Source organism: Astyanax mexicanus, chromosome 9 (assembly GCF_023375975.1).
Source record: "Astyanax mexicanus isolate ESR-SI-001 chromosome 9, AstMex3_surface, whole genome shotgun sequence".
NCBI lineage: Eukaryota > Metazoa > Chordata > Actinopteri > Characiformes > Acestrorhamphidae > Astyanax > Astyanax mexicanus.
Genome location: NC_064416.1, coordinates 5,488,289 through 5,502,469, shown reverse-complemented (window position 1 = coordinate 5,502,469; position 14,181 = coordinate 5,488,289). Strand labels below are relative to the sequence as shown.

General features: G+C 39.7%; 1 protein-coding gene across 3 annotated transcripts in view; it reads left to right on the top strand.

The window, feature by feature from the left end:
* The window catches only part of LOC103036410 (F-BAR and double SH3 domains protein 2), a 153,044-nt gene that overhangs the window by 79,318 nt on the left and 59,545 nt on the right, over positions 1-14,181 (top strand). For all 3 annotated transcript variants that reach the window (XM_049483325.1, XM_049483324.1, XM_049483326.1), the window contains exons 4-7: positions 7,121-7,200; positions 8,179-8,323; positions 8,630-8,763; positions 13,068-13,122. In XM_049483325.1, the coding sequence (XP_049339282.1) occupies positions 7,121-7,200; positions 8,179-8,323; positions 8,630-8,763; positions 13,068-13,122 (414 nt within the window). The remainder of the gene's footprint in view (positions 1-7,120; positions 7,201-8,178; positions 8,324-8,629; positions 8,764-13,067; positions 13,123-14,181) is intronic.

The following is a 14,181-nucleotide window of genomic DNA, read 5'->3' as shown; positions in this document are numbered from 1 at the left end:
CTGTGCCTGCAGTGTTTCTACAGTAAAGCATGTTGAAGAGCAGTTTCCTGTTGCATCTGTCGTTGCATTACCACACCCTTACCCAACCGCAGCGCTGTTTCTGAGCACACACTGTGCTAAAGCATGTTTAAGTGTTTGTGTAAAAGCTTTTTATAGTGATATAATGAATATTATTTAGCTGAAAATGACAAAATAACAAGTGGTGAATAACCTGCTTTTTGTTAATATAGTAGTTGTGAAAATACACCTCTAGAAAAAAAATTAGACCACTTTTTTCTTTGATTTTGCCTCTGGAATATAATCAAGAGGAAGGTGGATGATCACAAGCCATCAAACCAAACTGAACTGCTTGAATTTTTGCACCAGGAGTTATTCAAAAGCAGTGTGTAAGACTGGTGGAGGAGAACATGATGCCAAGATGCATAAAAACAGCATTATTCCACCAAACTCTTAAAACTTTATGAATATCAACTTGTTTTCTTTACATTATTTTAGGTCTGAAAGCTCTGCATCTTTTTGTTATTTCAGCCATTTCTCATTTTCTGCAAATAAATGCTCTAAATAGCAATATTTGTATTTGGAATTTAGGAAAAATGTTGTCCCAAGTTTATACAAAAAACAATGTTTTAATAATTTTTGGCCATCCATATTTTTTCATAAAACTGTTCAATGTTTCTAAAACAGATGTATAGAGATTGACTGACTGGAGAGAGAGACAAGAGACACAACCAAGTTATTAGATTTAGGGGGAAAACACTTTTTTACACAGGACTATATATTTTTTTAATAGTTTTCCCCTTTAATAAATAAAATTATGATTTAAAAAGAGTTGTTTTTATATTCACTCTAGTTATCTTTAACCCTATCTAGATGAGATTAGTTTCTCAGGGGGTCCTGGGGTAATTTTCTCTTTTATGGGGGTCCTCTGTGATTTTAATCCCGTCCAGAATGACCATGTTCATATTTTTTTACTAAGATGTCCTCTGAGAAAATTACAGGCTGAATTATCTACTGTTTTTCTCTGAACTCTGTGGTCCTCCTGTAATTTTAGTCCCGTCCGGACGAGTTTCATCACCTCACATTTAATAAAATAGCTATTTGTCCACTGCCGTGCACCGTAATTACACTTTGGTCACGCGTTTCCACAGGGATCCACACAATATCAAGTGGAAATGGAGGAGCTACTGAACGCAATGTCATGTGACTAAGAAAGCCAAAAAACTCACTGGTCCTCCTGTTTTTTCAATTGCAGTCCAGATGCAAGAGTTTTATCACTGAGTAGAAGTGTGAAATATTTTTCACAGACGTCCCCCTGAGAAACTAATCCCATCTGGATAGAGCTTTTGTCTGATATTAAAGTTTGGCTGATAATCACAAAAATATCTGTATGCCAAAAAAAGCAAAAACAACCGGTCTTATCCAGCGCAGAACTGAAACAGATTAGAGCAGTAATCCCATCTATAAATACCAGTGTGTATATATATATATATATATATATATATATATATATATATATATATATATATATATATATATATATATATATACACTACCGTTCAAAAGTTTGGGGTCACTCAAACAATTTTGTGTTTTCCATGAAAAGTCACACTTATTCACCACCATACGTTGTGAAATGAATAGAAAATAGAGTCAAGACATTGACAAGGTTAGAAATAATGATTTGTATTTGAAATAACATTGTTTTTACATCAAACTTTGCTTTCCTCAAATAATCCTCCATTTGCAGCAATTACAGCATTGCACACCTTTGGCATTCTAGCTGTTAATTTGTTGAGGTAAGCTGGAGAAATTGCACCCCACGCTTCTAGAAGCAGCTCCCACAAGTTGGATTGGCTGGATGGGCACTTCTGGCGTACCATACGGTCAAGCTGCTCCCACAACAGCTCAATGGGGTTCAGATCTGGTGACTGCGCTGGCCACTCCATTACCAATAGAATACCAGCTGCCTGCTTCTGCTGTAAATAGTTCTTGCACAATTTGGAGGTGTGTTTAGGGTCATTGTCCTGTTGTAGGACGAAATTGGCTCCGATCAGGCACTGTCCACTGGGTATGGCATGGCGTTGCAAAATGGAGTGATAGCCTTCCTTATTCAGAATCCCTTTTACCCTGTACAAATCTCCCACCTTACCAGCACCAAAGCAACCCCAGACCATCACATTACCTCCACCATGCTTAACAGATGGCGTCAGGCATTCTTCCAGCATCTTTTCATTTGTTCTGCGTCTCACAAACGTTCTTCTTTGTGATCCAAACACCTCAAACTTGGATTCATCCGTCCACAACACTTTTTTCCAGTCTTCCTCTGTCCAATGTCTGTGTTCTTTTGTCCATCTTAATCTTTTTCTTTTATTAGCCAGTCTCAGATATGGCTTTTTCTTTGCCACTCTGCCCTGAAGCCCAAAATCCCGCAGCCGCCTCTTCACTGTAGATGTTGACACTGGTGTTTTGCGGGTACTATTTAATGAAGATGCCAGTTGGGGACCTGTGAGGCGTCTGTTTCTCAAACTAGAGACTCTAATGTACTTATCTTCTTGCTTAGTTGTGCAACGCGGCCTCCCACTTCTTTTTCTACTCTGGTTAGAGCCTGTTTGTGCTGTCCTCTGAAGGGAGTAGTACACACCGTTGTAGGAAATCTTCAATTTCTTAGCAATTTCTCGCATGGAATAGCTTTCATTTCTAAGAACAAGAATAGACTGTCGAGTTTCAGATGAAAGTTCTCTTTTTCTGGCCATTTTGAGCATAATTGACCCCACAAATGTGATGCTCCAGAAACTCAATCTGCTCAAAGGAAGGTCAGTTTTGTAGCTTCTGTAATGAGCTAGACTGTTTTCAGGTGTGTGAACATGATTGCACAAGGGTTTTCTAATCATCAATTAGCCTTCTGAGCCAATGAGCAAACACATTGTACCATTAGAACACTGGAGTGATAGTTGCTGGAAATGGGCCTCTATACACCTATGTAGATATTGCACCAAAACCAGACATTTGCAGCTAGAATAGTCATTTACCACATTAGCAATGAACAGAGTGTATTTGTTTAAAGTTAGGACTAGTTTAAAGTTATCTTCATTGAAAAGTACAGTGCTTTTCCTTCAAAAATAAGGACGTTTCAATGTGACCCCAAACTTTTGAACGGTAGTGTATATACTCTACTGCTCTACTGCTCTGGGTTTTCTCTAGTATTAACCCACATTTACTCAGACTTCTCTACCTGCCATCTGCTAAAGTGTACACAGTTTATACACACACACACACACACACACACACACACACGGGTGGGAGGAGAGCGGACCACATGTTTGGTCTGTGTGTGTGTGTGTGTGTGTGTGTGTTCCGTCTGGAGGTCAGCTGGAGTGAAGAGCAGGACGTAGGGTCACCTGAGGCCAGAGGAAGCGACCCATCAAAGGGAAGGAGCTCAGAGGGAAAGCCCTGATTATATGGAGCAAACAGCTGCAGAGAGGAGTGTGTAAAGGTCGCTGTGTGTGTGTGTGTGTGTGTGCTTTTATAGAGGAAGAACATCCGACACACCAGGATGACCTTGAAACAGCAGGTGTTCTGCTGAGGTTAGACTGAACAAGGGGGAGTGTCTCATCTCTGAATCTGCCAATCTGCCAATATACTGCACTGCAGTGACTTCACTGGCATGGTGGTGGTGTATGAGGTGTTAGTGTGTGTTGTGCTGGTGGTACGAGTGAGTGAATCATATACAGCAGCAGTGCTGCTGGAGTTTTTAAACACTGTGTTTAATCATCACTCACTGTCCTCCACTCTATTACACACTCCTACCTACAGCTGCTCCCTATTTTAGCAAGCCGTCGTTTGTGCACCATGCAGCATGATTTAGGGCATGTCAGTGTGTCTTTGCTATCGTAAAGATGGGAAAAGTACACCTTGTGCAGTTCGAAACATGCAAAAGGCATGTACTAATTCTCTTACTTAATCATGGATATGATTAGGTTTTGGGCATAACGTGAATTAAACCAATCAGTGTGTCACTTGATATTCCTTTTAAGAGTCAGGTGTGCTCTGACTTTGGCAGATTGCTATTTTAACAATGCAACTACCTGGACGTGTCCAATGCTTCTCAGCAGAGGAAACTGACCCGCTTGTTCACACTCACTTATTTTGTTTATTGTTGATGTAAAAGTTGAATATCTGCCAACAGGAGCACACTATGGGTTTGTGCACTGCTGCGTGTTCATGTGTGTGTAACAAGCACCTGTGTTGACAATTCACTGCCAAGATAGCAGTGAACGTCTGACTGTTGACATGAGACAGGAAATCTGAATGTATTACTGCACAGTTTTTGTTGATTATCCTCTAGGCCTTCAGTAGTGCTCACAGAATGCTGTTGGATGGATATTTCTGGTTCTAAGCTTAGATTTCCAGATTTCCACTAAGGCTGGGTGCAGCAGCATTAGCATTAGCGTCTAACCGTGGGAACCCTGAGTGTTGCGATAAGCCAGAGCGATATTAGCTAGTGGTTGATCCTACGTAGCTTTTGTGGCTTTACTGCTCCTTAATTCCCGATTGGTAGAATTCATCAAGATGCATCAGATTATAAATCGCACTGACGATTTTTGGGAACATTTTAGGATTTTAAGTGCAGTTTATAGTGCAAAAATACAGTAATAATAAAGTTTGCAGGGACAGAACCAGAAACAGATACAGGACTACAGTCCTGTTGAGTTTAATGAAGCAGCTCATTTAGTTGTAAACTTGTTTACATCACTAAGGCCTGGTTTTGACTTACAAGCAGCATCTAAAGTGTCAGGTAAACAAACTTGACTCCAGACCTTCGTGATTTCCCCGCTGTGTGTGTGTGTGTGTGTTTGTGTGTGTATTGGTGTCTTCCTGTCTCTTGAGGATCTTGAGGCATGGTTCGCTTTATCTGGACCACACAGGAAGTCTGCTCTGGTTGCCTGGCAACGCCCCCACCAGGTGTTAACTGAGTCGAGGCGCTGCGGAGTTTCTCCGGCAGGTGTAATTACGTGGGCCGGCCAGCGGGGGCCTCAGACCAGACACACACCTCCACACAGCCTGGAGGAGACTACAGCACACCTAATAAAGCTCCAGAGTAAAGCAGACTGGCTAGGTTAGCAGATGTCTGGGACTTGTCTGGTTATTGAAATATAAAAAATAAATGTATTAGTGTTAAACCACTGCATTGTATTAGCAGAGATGTACAGAAAAGAAAATAGAGCTACTACACTACTGTACTTAAGTACTAATATATTGTATTTGTACTCTGCTGCTGCATTGTTACTCATTACAATTATACAAATATTAAGAATCATTCCAAATCCACATTATCAATACATTTTCTCAATCAGTTTTAGGAGTTACAGTCACCTGGAATTCAGGCTTTCAGTTAACAGCTGTGCTGAACTCATCAAGAGTTAATTACTTAAATTTCTTGTCTCTTAATAAAGTGTTTGAGAGCATCAGTTAAAGTAAAGTAGTGAAGAGGTAGAGTTACAGGTATACAGTGAAGAGTGAATATTTGAGTAATGTTCTAATCCATATTATACCACAATTAGTGGTATACCGACCCTGCAGTGTGATTGGCTGAGAGGCGCTCTGTGAGTACCATTATCAGATGGTAATGCACTGTAACCAAAGCTCTCTGTGTATTACTCCGCCACATACAGGTAACTTAGCAACGATGCAGCGCTTACAAACCAAACAGAGCAGCTACAAGCAGAGCAGCAATGGAACTACTGTATTTTACCTTGCAAAGTGTTTCTAACCAAACAGATCGCATTTGCTCCTCCTCTATAACACAAAATCTTCCAATAATCGCTCTCATGTATTATTGCTTAATTATGGCAACTCAACTAAATACAGAAAAACATGACTTCAAGAAATGAAGGTCAGTCAATCCAAAACATTTCAAGAACTTTGAAAGAATCCTCAAGAGTATTTTAGTTTGTTTAACAGTAATTTTAAGTTACTACATGATTCATTATGTGTTCCTACAATGTAGGAAACAGAGAAAAACATTTAATTAGAAGGAGTTTCCACATTTTTGTCTGGTGCTGTATGTTTATTTATAACAGAATCAGTGTACTGTAGAGTAGAGTAGAGTTGAGACATGCTGCATGTTTACTGGCAGACTGTATCAGTGTGAGTTCAGACTCTGACTGGTCTGTTGTTTCAGTGCTGGGAATCTGACAGGTGGAAATGACGCCTCAGTGTGTTTAACCAGCAGCAGCAGCAAATACAAGGCCTCTGTTTCTCTTTCTCTCTCTGTCTGTCTTTCTCTCTCTCTCTCTCTCTCTCTCTTTCTCTCTCTCTCTCTTTCTTTCTCTCTCTCTCACTTACTTAACAACTTGAAAGCTGTTAACTGTTTGTTAAAAATCACCCCCTCTTTTAAAACAATATGTGTTTTTTTAGCTTTTTTTCCAATAGACTATTTTTTTCAAATGGCTTTTTCAGTTTTTAATTTATTAGTTTTTATTATAAACTGTATTTTATTTTAACTATTTTTGGATTAACTGACTGATATATAGACTAGGGCTGAAACGATAAGTCAATATTTGTCAAATTTGTCGACTACTAATTTTATTGTCGACTAATCATTAATTCGCTATTGCACAATACTGCATTACACAAATTGCTGGGGCCAGAAGTGCAATGGGAGATGAGTAAATGCTTTACTCACACAGTTAAAATCAAATGAATCATTATTTAAAGCTCAATATTGACTGTATTTTTAGGTATATCCATTTATGCATGCAGGGTCACTGTAAATAATATGTAATGTTTTTTGCATCTGTCACTTTTGCTGTGATATATCAAAATCTCACAATCACACACTCATATGCTGCAGATTATATAATGTGCTGTTGTGCTCTGTGTGTGTGTGTGAGCGAGAGCCTCTGTCTGTTGATATGAGTGCTGAGATTGATCTGTGATTGGTGATAAATGGGGGTTTAACGAGGGGGTCATGAGAACACACACACAGCCCTGCAGCTCCAGTGTGTTTGGTGTGTGTGAACAGAAGAACAGATAGCTGGTGCTGGGAGGATGAATGGATGATTAAACAGCACAGTTAACCCTGTCTCTGTGTTTCTGTGTCTCTGTGTTTCTCACTCAGGCTCTGCAGAAACTGGCCAATCAGTATCTGAAGAGGGACTGGCCTGGAATCAAACCGGACGACCAGCGGACCGACTATCGGTAACTTTATCCTACTTTTAATTCTTTTCCATTGTGTGGATATGGGATTCGTTAATTTTGTCAAAATTTGATAAGTAATGGACTTCAATAAATACTTCCCTCCTCCTGTAAAGCTGCCATTTCTGAGATTTTATTTTTGTCTGTTTAATGATATGTGTTTGTTTAAAGTATTGTTAAATAAATAATAATACAGAATAATAAGATTGGAAAGTTTTCATGCACCTTGGCATGTTCTCCTCCACCAGTCTTACACACTGCTTTTGGATAACTTTATGCTGCTTTACTCCTGGTTCAAAAATTCAAGCAGTTCAGTTTGGTGGTTTGGTGGCTTGTGATCATCCATCTTCCTCTTGATTATATTCCAGAGGTTTTCAATTTGTTAAAACTAAAGAAAGTCATAATGTTTAAGTGGTCTCTTAATTTTTGTCCAAAGCTGTATAGTATATTACAAAACCTAAATAGTATATATAAAAAAACAATAGTCTGAAAATATTAATGCCAGTTGTCCTCTACAAACATTTACTACTGTCACTTTTAAATTGTGGCCATAGGCGAACTTTCCCATACTCTAACCCATAACCCTCTATATACCCTGGGTAGATGGTGCTCTTTCCCCTCATCGCTCCTAGGGTGATGTGGATCAGCACAAGGCTGCGTCTGTGAGCTGATGTATCGGAACCGAGTTGCTGCGCTTTCCTCAGAGTTCGCTGTGATGGTGTTCAGTAATGCTGCATCAGCAGCAGCTCAAAAAGAGGCGGAGTCTGACTTCACATGTATCGGAGGAGGCGTGTGCTAGTCTTTACCCTCCTGGTGTTAAGGCATCACCAGTGATGGGGGATATACAGCTTGCAACTAAATGGGTGGGACATTTGGCCTAGCTAAAATTGGGAGAAAATGGGGAGAATTAGAAATAAAAAATGTTTAAAGCTGGAGTTGTGGGCAGGTTGTGGGTAAATCTCGTGTGTGTGTATGTTGCAGGAATGTGTATGGTGTGTGGAGGGCGTATCTGGAGGGCACAGTGCAGGTGACGCAGTCACGGCTGTTCGTCAGTGAAAACTACAAGAACGAGATCTCCGACCCCGCCAAGACCGTACGGCTTTACAAAGAGCAGCAGCTCAAAAAGGTACGACCTCTGCTTCACACTGTTTGTATAGAACTACAAGTGTCCTATATGATCAGTGGAAATGAAAAATGGACAATTAATGTAGAAAAACAAGGTAGTTATAATATAAAGCTTGATCAGTGGATTTCGATATATTAAATGCAAGTAAACACCCTACTGCGCAGTGCAGGTGTTTGAGATTAGGCTTAAAGTCATTGCAATGTTTACGTAAAATTTTTTTTTTTTTTTTCTTATCTCTGACGCATATCTAATTACCCTCTCTTCTCCATCTCTGTGACGTTTCCTCCTTGTGGCCGGTGTGTGCAGTGCATCGAGCAGCTGGGCCGGATCCAGGCCGAACTGCAGGACTCGGTGAAGGACCTGGCCAAGTCCAAGAAGAAGTACTTTGAGCTGGAGCAAATTGCCCAGGCCGTCCGAGAGAAGGCCGACATCGAAGCCAAGTAGGTGTTTTTACCTGCTGCGTAGATAATGCTCTAAATGCCAAAGCTAAATGCTTCGGATCCACACCATTTGGGCCCTGTTCCATTTCTTATATGTACCCTTACCCCATGTTTTTGAGTGTCATTGTTTTCCTTTAAGCAGAGTTATAAGAGAAAGTGGTTGAAGTCCTGCTCATAAAAATTGGGACAACAATAGCAGCTACTAGCTCTGCTCAAAATTTTCCATTCCACCTTAAATGCAGCCGCATCTGTAACTGCTATCACACCGTTTAATGTGGGACAGGGAATTTAGTAAGCAATTCTTAATGCTTATTATGAACTAAGATAAAGTAATGTTTAAATAAAGGAGAATTGTTTTATGTTAAATAGTTACATAAACACTGTTAATGATCCTAAAATACTCAATTCTTTAAAAAGAAAAATTCTATTAAAATCAGCCACAATTCCCTTTTTTCTCAAGTTCAAAATTCAGTTCAGTGTGCAATAAAATTATCCTTCAAGCTACAGTATTAATATATTTAAACTATAAGGCTATAGTTACTGCTCTTAAAGTTTTTGTACCTCGTATACAGAGTTTTATGAAGATATTTTTTACTTGTGTTCAATAAATAATTCTGTACTCAGGAACTGATTCTGGGCTAGAGGAACTTTTTTACGAGCTGTGGATTGATTAAGTAATTACATTTATCTATTTTCTGAGTAAAAAATGCTGTTTGCTGTTGTTTTTCTATTTTGCTGGGATAAAAACACTCATACAGTGAGGAACAGCAGCAGGAGCTCTTCAGATAAAGTGCAGTTCTCATTTCTCTCCAGGCAGGACAGAGAAGAGAGTAGAGTTTTTGACTCCACAAAGCTGAGCTACTGTCACGCAAGTGTGTTAGCTTGTTATGCTAACTGGCTATCGTGATGTGGTGTGAGCATGGAAAACAGAGGTTCAGGGCAAAGTTGTAGGGCAAGGGGTGAAGTAGGACAGAACCATAGCAGTAAATCGATGCTCTAGGACTGTCGCACTTATTGTCTGTTTAGACAGCAGCTGGAGATGAGTTTGAAAGCTCTGAAAGTCATTCTGACAGTAATTTCCTGCCTGCTCGTTACGGAGAGACGTTCCGGTATAAAGTGCGCCCTTGTGTGTTTTTTCCGTGAATTGGAAAATCTGAAAACTGCAGCGAGAGATGCTCGTTTAGTCGTTAGCTCCGCCTCTGAAACCCACGTCCAGTCTCTGCTCAGGGAGAGCGCGTCCTCTGAAGCTGCTTATTAGCAGGAAGCAGAGTTTGTTAAAGATCCTCCGCTACCGATCATCAGCCTCAGGAGCCGATTACACACACTGCAGGAGACAGAGAGAGAGATCGAGCTGGCCAGTGAGGGTACTATTGATTTGGAAACTGGCCTAGCGCCACTTTTTATTTTATTCCTGGCAGTGAAATAAAGTGGAGGAATTGAAATGACCTGTGATCTTCAGCTCAGCGAGAAAGAGTGAGGTGGGAGGTTGTTAATGTAGTGAAGGGGAGGACAGCTCCGGTTCCTGGTTCAACTCACCTTTTAATTATATATACACACTACAGGAGTTGGACAATGAAACTGAAACTCCTGTCATTTTAGTGTGGGAGGTTTCATGGCTAAATTGGAGCAGCCTGGTGGCCAATCTTCATTAACTGCACATTGCACCAGTAAGAGCAGAGTGTGAAGGTTCAATTAGCAAACAAATTGTTGGTGCACATCTTGCTGGCGCATCTGTGACTAAGACAGCAAGTCTTTGTGATGCATCAAGAGCCACGGTATCCAGGGTAATGTCAGCATACCACCAAGAAGGACCAACCACATCCAACAGGATTAACTGTGGACGCTGTAAGAGGAAGCTGTCTGAAAAGGATGTTCGGATGCTAACCCGGATTGTATCCAAAAAAACATAAAACCACGGCTGATCAAATCACGGCAGAATTCAATGTGCACCTCAACTCTCCCGTTTCCACAAGAACTGTCCGTCACCACAATCAATTATTGGGGTCTAAAACCAGGTGTTTCAGTTTCATTGTCCAGCACCTGTACATTGCTACATTAGTAAAAGAATGGGTCTCTCTAAGGAGCTCAGTGAACTTTGTTCACTACTACATATTCCACAGCCAACTGTCAGTGATCTTATAACACAGTGGAAGAGACTAGGAAGGACAGACCTTTTGTGTATATTTTTATATATATTTTTTAAAACTATTTGGTACTCAGAATTCTTATCAGACAAAAAAAGCTAGATTTATTTCCTTAAAATGAGATAATTTTACTTGCTAAAGTGTTTTTTGCAGAGAATCCTGACTCCTCTCTGTCTTACACAGAGGTGCTGGAGTTCCTAAACTAACATACAGCACAGGTCAAAAGTTTGGACACACCTTCTCTTTTTCAATGCGTTTCTTTATTTTTATGACTATTTACATTGTAGATTCTCACTGAAGCATCAAAACTATGAATGAACACATGTGGAGTTTTATATACTTAACAAAAAGGTGAAACAACTAAAAAAAACATGCTTTATATTCTAGTTTCTTTAAAATAGACCCCCTTTGCTCTGATTACTGCTTTGCACACTCTTGGCATCATTCTCTCAATAAGCTTTAAGAGGTGGTCACCTGAAATGGTTTCCCAACAGTATTGGAGGAAGGAGTTCCCAGAGGTGTTTATTAGCACTTTTTGCCCCTTTGCCTTCTTCACTCTGTGCTCCAGCTCACCCCAAACCATCTGGATTGGGTTCAGGTCCGGTGACTGTGGAGGTTCAGCTCATTTTTTGTTAAGTACATAAAACTCCACATGTGTTCATTCATAGTTTTGATGCTTCAGTGAGAATCTACAATATAAATAGTCATAAAAATAAAGAAAACGCATTGAAAAAGAGAAGGTGTGTCCAAACTTTTGGCCTGTACTGTATTTCTCCCTCCTGTTAACATTATTAAATCTTGGTCTATCTTTCTAATTCTAGTCTCTACATACTAGCTCTGGATCAGCTAAACACCGTATATGTAAATGCAGTGATATAAGGAGTGAAACATGGATGTGAAAGTGTTTAATGAATACAGATCCTCTCTGGTGATCATCACAAACACACAGTTTTCTCACAGAACTGCTGTTTCATTGTTAAACAGAGACAACAGTCCTTTTGTTTTAATCTCATAAAGCCTGTTTCTTCTTTTCTCCAGTCTCTGAATGTTCTGATCTGAGTGGGATTTTTCAGGCTGTTTAGAATTCATGAGTGTTCCTCTTCCTCCAGAGTGAAAGGTGTTAATCTGGGTTTGATTTGTGATGGATGTTACATGCTCTCACAGCTGGGAGTGCAGTCTGAACTGAGCTGATTTATTAGGCTTTTTCTGCTTTTCAAAGAACAGACAGCGAGCTGGAGCAAACTTTCAGGCAACGGTTAGAGAGTGTGGCAGAAATACCCTGACACATTATCATAAAGAGAGCTTTATTAGTTGCTGTATTTTTCAAAATATAAGACACACTGTATTATAAGGTGCACTATCAGTAAACGTCTATTTTCTGGACTATTTCCCTGCATGAGGCGCACTGGATTACAAGATGCATTATGCAACACTAGTAAGGAACAGGGGTGTCGCCATGTTTTCCTTCTAATTCAGCAGGTCTTGCCGCTGGGTGTTGGTGAATGGTAACCAAGTTAATTAAAGTAAAGCTAAGTAAACAAAAATGTAATTATTAAAGAAAAACAAGTTTTTTTAAAGTCAAATAAATGCTGGATATTAATCTCCATAGACTTTAGTCCGATATACTTGTCTCTAAATGGCAAAGCCTGTTTAGCGGCTAATGCTAATACTGCTCCAGGTCGAGTCTTGGTGCTGGAGCAAATTTATAAATTTAGACTTATCGTAAAATAAATGGATATGATCTCAATAATATGTGAAAATAAAGTATATATTTCCCAAACTATGACTAATTAAAATGTGTTGTATTTAAAATGAAAATGTATGTTTAATTATGCTATTCTATTATCATTATATTAGTGGCATTTATATGCTCTTAAAATGAAAATCATATTGTTTATCGCAATAATGTCTCTGATAAAATATTCTTATGTCCCGTGACTTTTGCCACATCCCATGGAAGCTAAAGATGGCTGCACTGACCTGTGGGATATGTAGTGGGTTACCAGTCACTGGATCCTCTCTGATTCATTCACTCAGATCTGTGGATAAGTGATTGTTATGCTGTGCAGGTTTAGCTGGTTTTGATGTAGATTTGCTGTGATGTGATTGGACGATTAAATATTGATAAGGGTTGATTAACGTGTGCTGTACGTTCTGCAGGTCGAAGCTGGGGCTCTTCCAGTCCAGGATTAGTTTACAGAAGGCCAGCGTCAAGGTGAGAACCATCATCTCTTTTTCAGGATAAATACTACCTGCTGTCAGAGCTGTGAGAAATGCTGCGATTATCTGAAGATTCAGAAAATATTTAATATATTATATTATAATACTCGCCAGTCATGCATGCTCTCTCTTTCTTTGGCCAACATACTGTACAATTCCACATACAATTCTGTTGTTTAGCTGTTTATTAGTAAGTATCCACTATAAATTATTCAGTGTCTATCAGAGCTTGGCCGTAAATCAATATTTTATCCTATTATGCAAAATTTTTCTTATTGTATTGCCAATATGTTTTAGTAAGAATATCATGAATGGTTAAAGAACACAGACCCAACTATACATTTAATTACAGAAAGAGTAAAATCTCCTGTTTAATTGGATGAAGTGCAGCAAAAATGTAATAAAAGCACTGTAGTATACATTAGAGAGTTTTAAGAATCTGCTCTCTGCTATTTGATTTGTTTTGTCAAAACAATTACACTAAATTGTGTATCCTGAAAAAGCTTACTCTGTGCATTATTACATACAGCACATGCAGTGGCTTATCAGATATTATACAACAGTTAGTTCCGACCTCACAATCTGATTGGTTGAGGAGTGTTCTAGCCGTGCTGATATATGTGATAACATCACAGCCTTCTCACACTAAACTTGTATTACTCCGCCGACGAGTTGCCGAGTAACGCTGTATACACACAGGACACCCGCAGCAGCGTTAGCTTAGCACAGGCTAGCGCTCAGCCGCAGCACGCTCACCCACAGCCCGCAGCGCTGGCTCGTCTTTCGTGGAAAAAAGGGAAAGAAAATCGCTCGGTTACTGCCTTCTGACAGCCAGAACGCTAACCAGCCAGGCTAGGCTAAGTTAAGTTAATGCTGAGCTAAAGCAAGCTACGCTAACCTAACCACAGTCCAGCCGGCTAGCTAAAACCAACACCACCCAGCAAAACAAGCAAAAATGCTCAAAAAATGTGCAGCTTTCGCCTGAAGACGACTCCACGGAGCAGGAGAGGAGAGTATTAGCGTTATTTCACGCTCCTAACGTTACCATCTTCAC